We start from the raw sequence: 7975 nt of genomic DNA, 5'->3' as shown, positions 1-7975 counted from the left end.
TTGTACAAGATGATGAGAGGCATAGATAGAGTAGATAACCAGAGACTTTTTCCCAGTGCAGAAATGGCTATCACAAGGGGTCATAACTTTAAGGTGATTGGAGGAAGGTTTAGGGGAGATGTCAGAGGCAAGTACTTTACACAGAGAGTGGTGGCATGTGGAATGTACTGCCAACAGTGGTAGTAGAGTCAGATACATTAGGGACATTTAAGCAACTCTTGGATAGGCACATAGATGACAGTAAAATGAAGGTACATAGGTTAGTTTGATCGTAGAGTAGGATAAAAGGTCGGCACAACATCGAGGGCCAAAGGGCCTGTACTGTAATGTTCTGTTCTATGTCCTATGTTCTCATTTAGTTTGGCCAATTTTCTGCCAAGCATGCTTTTTCCCAGCTGTGGGTCAATTTAACATGTCCACATTTGGGCCCATGGCCACTTGACCACTATACACCTTGTTCAGGTCTCCCCGCAGCCTTCTCGGTTCTGAGGAAAACAATCCAGCCTGTCAAGAATGAAGCAAAGAAACATGGATGCTGGAGATCCGAAACAAAAACAGAAATTGCTGGTGAAACTCAGCAGGACTGGCAGCATCTGTGGAGAAAAAGCAGAGCCAACATTTCGAGTCCAGTGACCCTTCTTCAGAACTGAAAAAATTCTGAACTGAACTGAATCCATTCTGAAGGGTCACTGGTCTAAAAATATTAACTCTGTTTTCTCTTCAAGATGCTCCAAATATGCTGAGTGTCTCCAGTAATTTCTGTTTCTATCTCAATCTATCTAGCCTCTCTCTGAGTATTGGTGAGTAAGTTGGATATGCACATACTATTATATATCCTGGTTTTCCTCCTTACAGAAAATAAATTCAGATCAGGCACAAAGCAGGCTGCTATTCACTATTTTACCATTTAATGCTACCAATGAAGCTGAGTTTTTCCCTCACTGCTCCAATAGGGAATGTTTAGCATAGAAGAAACCTGTTCTTTGATTCCAGAAATGGCATGTAACATAAACTTTTAAAAAATTATTCTTCATAGATGTGGTTGCCACCGACTGGGCCAGCATCTCTTACTTATTCATTGTTGCCTTTGAGAAGGTGATGGTATGCTGCTTTCTTGAACTTCCACACAATGTTGTTAAATGCATTCCAAATCTTATAACTTTGGTACATGCTCCAAGCTTTATTCTGGAAAATTTTGCAGGTTTGACTGAACTTTGTTGTACCTGAATCCAACATCCATGCTGATGTTGTGTGTACCACCCAATTTTATTCTTATTACAATTCTTTGAAGCAAAATGAAAACTGAAAGGCTTGCTCAGTCATTTTAGGGGGTGCATAAGAGTGAACCACATTGCTTTGCGTCTGCGGTTGCATATAGGCCAAATTGGAGATATGTTCACAAGTTTCCTTATCTGAAGGGCATTAGTAAACTACTGATTTTGTCATAATAAGCAGCTACACAGTCACAATTGCGAATAGAAACATTTAATTCTATATTTATTTCATTTTCCAAAAACTGACTTCAAATTTACAAACTGGCATTAGTGGGGTCCAAAACTCAACCTAAAACATGTGATTGTTTTCATACTGGATTACAAATAACCTCATTGGACCTAATATTTGGGGCACCGTGTGAGTGCTTCACATGCTAATTTCAAAAAAGTGTATTGAAATTGAAGTTGATAGTTTAGGAAAAAGTGTATGCAATTCTAGTCACAAAAGGAACCATGCATTTTTTAACTGTGTGCTGTTGAGGTATATGTGGAACTACAGCACTTAATGCTAAGAATAATTTGTTAATTCCTGTTTTTAATATCTCAACTTTCCAACACTATTTCACATTTGTGATTGCAATTTTTTACACTACCACATAAGAATGTAATGCATAAATAAGAGTTATAGATATTCTGTATGGCTGGTCTGTTCCTACTCAGGACAGAATACAGCAGCAATGACAATGTATACAAGAATAATGAAAATATTCAATTTAAAATTAAGCCAGAATTTTTGAATGCTTTGTACTGCTGATAAAATACACTGAGAAGCACAGGCCCATGAGCAAAGCTGTAGCTGGCAACAATACATAAATAGCCACAGTAGCCAACTCATTTAGCCACAATAAATTATTGGAATACTTTATTGGTACTCCAACAATAAAGTTTAAGCAAAATTAACCCGATTATACATTTATCATGCAGAAAACCATTTTTTGTATAATGATGATAGTTAAGAAGATTAAACTACTGAATAACCCTGCCATTTTAAAAAAACAAATTATATACTTTTAAAGTGCTGACTGCTGCCAGTGCTTGTTTAATGTTTTGTTGCTGATTGTAACATGTTAACGATTAGCTTGAGAAACAAGTGATTGACACAATGGTGTGCTAACAGTTGTACTAACATGGCTACATTTTGATTTTGTTGTTGATGTAAGATCCAGAGCAACTTGCTGATGTTCACTGAGTCTTCTGTGGACTTCATCTGTCTGTGACCATAAGCTGTTTTGTCCTTCAGTAAGAATTCTGGGATAAATCTTGGCTGCTTATTCAGGGTCTGGTTTTGATAAGCAAGTTCCAGAACAAAGCATCTGTTGAAAATTCATTGAGCCGGGCTTGGGTGAGGCCAATATGTCTTCCCCCACATTTCCTTTTTCTTCTTTTAACTGTTCCAGTGAATGTGACCCTTCAGTAACCAGGAATGCCTTTCCTCCTCTGGGAGCTATCTTTCCACTCTGTGAGTTTATCTGTGCGCACACAAAGGCTCCATGACGCTAGAAAAGGAAACAAATTCGGCTTTAACAAGTGGAACACAAGCATCTACTGGATGCAGCTGTGGGCTGAGTTCATTTATTAGCTCAAGTGCTGGCACTGGCTTGCTTCTCCCACTCCACTGGCCATCAACCGTAGCTCAGTTATCTACATGCTGCAGATAATGGATATTCTGTCAGCTCAATTTATTCATGAAACTAAACAACAATGGAAAGTATTAAGATTTTGGCTCAGAAACAACTAAAAGAATAAGACTCTTATTCTGTTACAATTTGAATCCATTTATTATTTATTACTCAAATGCATGTGACTAGAATATTACACTGGTGTGCTTGATCTTAATTATTTCATGTCTTGCAGCATGGATATGATTTGGTTACACGTTGATTATATTGTGGGCTGACAGATTTAGAATTTTGATAATTTTTTTCTTCTAGGACACTTCATACAAGCAGGAATCAAATACATGTATTAGAAGAATAAAGAGGCTGCTCCTGCCAACTCATCTAATGCTACGAGGAGATACATGAGACTGACTAGCTTTCTGATTTTCCCTCCCTCGCCTTAGAGCCAAATGACTTCAGAATTGTATGACTGAACTTGTTTTAATCACTTTTTAAAAATTCAATCAAGGGACGTGACCATCATTAGCTGGGCCAGCATTTATTGCTCATCCCTAGTTGTCTTTTAGAAGGTAGCATTTTGAACAGCCGCAGTCTATTTGGTGTAGGTACACCAACAATCCCATGAGAGAGGGAATTCCAGGATTTTGACCCAATGACACTGATGGAACCTTGATATATTTCCAAGTTAGGATGGTGAGTAGTTCAGAGGGGAGCTTACAGGTGAAATATCTGTTGCCCTTGTCTTTCTAGGTTATTATCATGGTTTTAGAAGATGCTGTTTAGTTTAGAAAGTTTCTGCATTATATCTTGTAAATGGTACACACTTCTGCTACTGAGCTTCAGTGGAAGAAGTGGATATGGTATCAAACAAGCCTGCTGTTATGTCCTGGATAGTGCAAGCTTCTTGAGTGTTGTTGGTGTTGCAGGTGGGGAATATTTCATCACACTCCTGATGTGTAACTTGCAGATAGTGGACAAGCTTTGGGGATTCAGGAGGTGAGTCACTCATTGCAAGATTCCTAGCATCAGACCTGCTCTTGTTGCCACTGTAATAAGATGACATTAGCAGTTCAATGTTTGGCTAATGGTAACCGACAGTGGAGGATCGTGAGGGATTCAGTCATGGTGAGTGTCATTGAATGTCAAGGGGCGATCGTAGATTCTCTCTTGTGAGAGATGATTGCCTGGCACTTGTGCAGTAGGAATATTATTTGTCACTTGTCAACCCAAAACTGTGTATTGTCCAGATCTTTCTGCATTTGGCAGTATCTGAGGAGTTGCGAATGGTACTGAATGTTGAGCAGTCATCAGTGAACATTCCCATTTCTGACTAATGATGTAGTGAAGGTCATTGTTGAAGCAGCTGAAGATGGTTGGACCAATGACAATCCCCTGAGGAATCCCTACAAATATGTACTGGAGCTAAGATGACTGACCTCCAACTACCATAGCCATTTTCTTTGTGCCAGCAGAGAGTTTTCCTTCTGATTCCTATTAACTCTACTTTTGTGAGAGTTCCTTCATGTAACAGTCCAATCAAATGTGGCCTTGATGTCAAAGGCAGTCACTCCTACCTCATCTCTGGAATTTAACTCTTTTGTCCACATTTGGACAAAGCCTGTAATGAGGTCAGGAGCTGAGTGGCCCTGGTGGAAACCAAACTGAGCATTAGTGAGCAGGGTATTGCTAAGCAAGTATTTCTTGATAGCACTTATGGAAAATACGTTTTGTCACTTTATTGATGATGCACAGTAGACTGATGTGGCTGTAATTGGGTGGGTTGGATTTGGCCTGTTTATTGTGTACAGACCATACCTGGGAAATTTTCTACTTGGTTAGCTAAATGCCAGTGTTGTTAGCTGTATTGAAACAGCTTGGCTAGGGGTGTAGCAAGTTCTACATATTATTGTTGTCAGGACCCATAGCCTTTGCAGCATCCAGCACATCCAATCATTTATCAATAACATGTGGACTAAATTGAATTAGCTGAAGACTTGCAGGTGTGATGCTTGGGACCTGTGGAGGAGGCCAAAATAGATCATGAACTCAACACATCTCGCTGCAGTTTTTTGTGAATGCCTCAGCTTTAATTTTTGAACTGATGTGCAAGGCTCCCCCATTGCTCAGGGTGGGATAATGTTGGAGCCTCCTCCACCAGTGAGTTGTTTAATTGGGCAAGGTGCCAAATCTGAAAATAAAAGCTGTATCCTGACCCAAACTTACTCTGAGGGTGTGGGTTAGAACTTTAAATTTGAAAAGGAGCCTGTGAGTCTCACTTTCATTCAAGTTTAACTCTGGTCACTTGGCTCCTCCCATCTTATGGAACCCATCAGGTTTACTGAGATGAAGATGGTGGGCTCAGGAACTAAATATTTTTGCCTTTTAGTTCCAGATGCCTGCCTGCAGCCTCTGTGAGAGACAGCCCCTCTCATCTATAACCTCCTTCCCCAAAGCCTCTGATCCTGCACCAGACCATAATCTCCCTCACCACAAGACTCCCCATCTCCAGCAGCAACCCTTTGATTGCCCTTTACCAGAGGCATCCACCAATCTCCATCCCTCGTGCCCCTACCATCCTCCCTGAAGCCTATGGCCCACTGACGCCATTAGCCCTCCAATCTCACTTACTGCTGGCCAGCCAGAAAAATCCCTCTCAGGATTGGCAGCCCACCAAGTCTGGGAGAATCCTGAACTGAAGGTTCCTCATGAGTTTCTGATGAACCCATTCCTTGGAAGTAAAACTGGATGTAGCAAGTAGGTGGGGAAAAAAGGGGAACTGGTACATGTAATTTATTTTGCTTTGCAAAAAAACATTTGATAAGAGGTACCACATAAAATGTTACTGCACAAGAGCTCGTCATGTTGGAAGTGCCATATTAATATGATTAGAGGATTGGCTGACTAACAAGAAGCACATAATCAATGAGCCAATTTCAAAATGGAAAAGAGTAATTAGTGGAATGCCATAGGATCAACGCTGAGGCTTCAACTATGTACAAATTGCCAGAAGATGGGGCCAATTATTATAGTACAATATTTGCAGATGATATAAAAATAGGGAGGAAAGCAAGTTGTGAGGAGGATATTAAGAATTTGCAAAGGAATATTGATAGGTTAAATTAATAGACAAAAAACGTGAATCAAGTATAATATCAGCAAATATGAGATTGTTCACTTAGACAGGAAGACTAGAAAAAGCAGAATAGTTAGAGTGCAAATTACTATAGTACAGGGAGATCTGAGTGTACTTGTATATAAATCACAAGAGATCAGCATTCAAGTACATAGGGAAAGCATGTGAAATGCCTGTCTTTATTGTAAAGAGGACAATGTATGAAAATTGAAACGTTGGTCTATGTTGCACAGGCATTGGTGAAACCGCACATTGTGCACAGTGTACTGTTTTGGTCACCTTATTTAAGAAGGCCATGATGTTCAGGCATCTGTGCAGGACAGGGGTGGACAAAGTTAAACATCACACAACACCAGGTTATAACCCAACAGGTTTGTTTAAAAATATAATCAAAACCTGCAGCCCTATCCTAAGTGATTAAAATCTTAACAACAATATAGGTTTGTTTAATACATCGTATCAGTTGTATGACACTTTGATCTTTTAACATAAATTCTGTGTCCTATGATCTTGCCCCACTAGTTACCTGATGAAGGAGCAATGCTCCAAAAGCTTATACTTTCAAATACACCTGTTGGACTATAAGCTATTTAAGAAGGGATATACTAGTATTGGCAAAGGTTCATCAAGCTGATCCCTGTAATGAAGACATTTCCTTTGAGGAAAGATTGAGAATATTTGACCTATATTCATTAAGGTGAGAAATTGAGATTTGACATTGTACTTGCTAAGAGGATGGACAGAATCAGTTCCCTAGAATGATCCTATCCTCTCCCGGATTGAGAGTCAGTGAAAGACACGTACTGCCTCTTTTTGAGAAAGACCAATTAGGCTAGCAGCATGCCTTTCTTTGGAATCAAGACTCCAGGATTGGAAATCTCCCTTACCAATCAGTTATCACACTCAACCCTAAAGGGAAGGCAGTGATTGCTGCTGGAATTAAAGAGTTCGGAGTTCAAGGATCAAAGAACAACCCAGACCAGAAGTATTGTTGGAAGGAGTTTTGGGGATGGAGTCTGTGAATGGAGGGTGGCAGTTCTCAGTGGGCATCTTTCACCTTATCAAAGTTAAGTTTCTAGGAGGCACTGAGTGCCTTTGATCAAAGGATCTCCACACCCTGGTAATTTACAAGCTAACAACATAGCTGCAGCTGTTGTGCACACTGTATGGTTGTGGAAGCAGGTTGAGACCCTCCTTAGGTGGTCATTAATTGGTTTTTCAGCTGTGACTGGCAGCAGGGTAGGAAGGTTGACCACGGGCCATTTGTTCATATTCTGGAAAAGGCAGACAAGAGGTGAGACTCAGGTAAGCCATCATCCTGCCTAGTTAGATGTGTATTTTTCAGCAGTGGCTTCTGGGTATTCCAACATTCATCATCTTAATCAACTTTACCCAAACTGAAATTTCTCTTCGATGATCTCTGTCCTAGTTTTTATTTTATTCTTCTTATCTATGACTTATGTCATTAATACAGGCACCGTGGTATGACAACTTATAAAACTCATATTTTTTCGTGAAAATGCATGACATTAGATTGCTATTCTAATCTATTCTATTCTACTGCCTCCAAACCTACCAGCAGAGACAATAGAAAGTTTTGCCCATTGTTTCCTCTTTTGAGTGAACCTATAACTGGGGGACACAGTTTAAAAATAACAAGTCTCCCGGTTCAAGCATAGATGAAAAAGAATTTTTTCTCTCTGAAATTATTTGTAAGTGGAATTCTCTTCCCCAGTGAACACTGGTCATTAAATATATTAGGACTGTGTGAATCAGCTTTTTGATTGACAAGGGGATCAAGGAATATGGGGAGTAGGCTAAAAAGTGCAGTCAAAACCACAATCAGAGAAGCCATAATCAAAAGGCAGAATGGCATTCTTCTGGTCTTATTTCCTGTGTTCTCTTGTCATAAATATAGTTTCTTAAGTCTAGCAATATCCTGGTAATCT

General features: G+C 39.7%; 1 protein-coding gene across 2 annotated transcripts in view; it reads right to left on the bottom strand.

Annotated features, from left to right (window-relative positions):
• Positions 1-1480: 1480 nt before the first annotated feature.
• Positions 1481-7975, bottom strand: part of LOC122552869 (ciliary microtubule inner protein 6) — an 83623-nt gene continuing 77128 nt past the window's right edge. The window contains exon 5 of one of the 2 annotated variants that reach the window (XM_087991385.1): positions 1481-2770. In XM_087991385.1, the coding sequence (XP_087847511.1) occupies positions 2543-2770 (228 nt within the window). In that variant the 3' untranslated portion in view covers positions 1481-2542. The remainder of the gene's footprint in view (positions 2771-7975) is intronic. The other variant, XM_087991386.1, reaches the window with a different exon arrangement.

Source organism: Chiloscyllium plagiosum, unplaced genomic scaffold (genome assembly GCF_037043375.1).
Source record: "Chiloscyllium plagiosum isolate Xiang-an unplaced genomic scaffold, Cpla_swu_hap1 HiC_scaffold_10, whole genome shotgun sequence".
Lineage (NCBI taxonomy): Eukaryota > Metazoa > Chordata > Chondrichthyes > Orectolobiformes > Hemiscylliidae > Chiloscyllium > Chiloscyllium plagiosum.
This window is presented reverse-complemented; position numbering and strand designations above follow the sequence as displayed.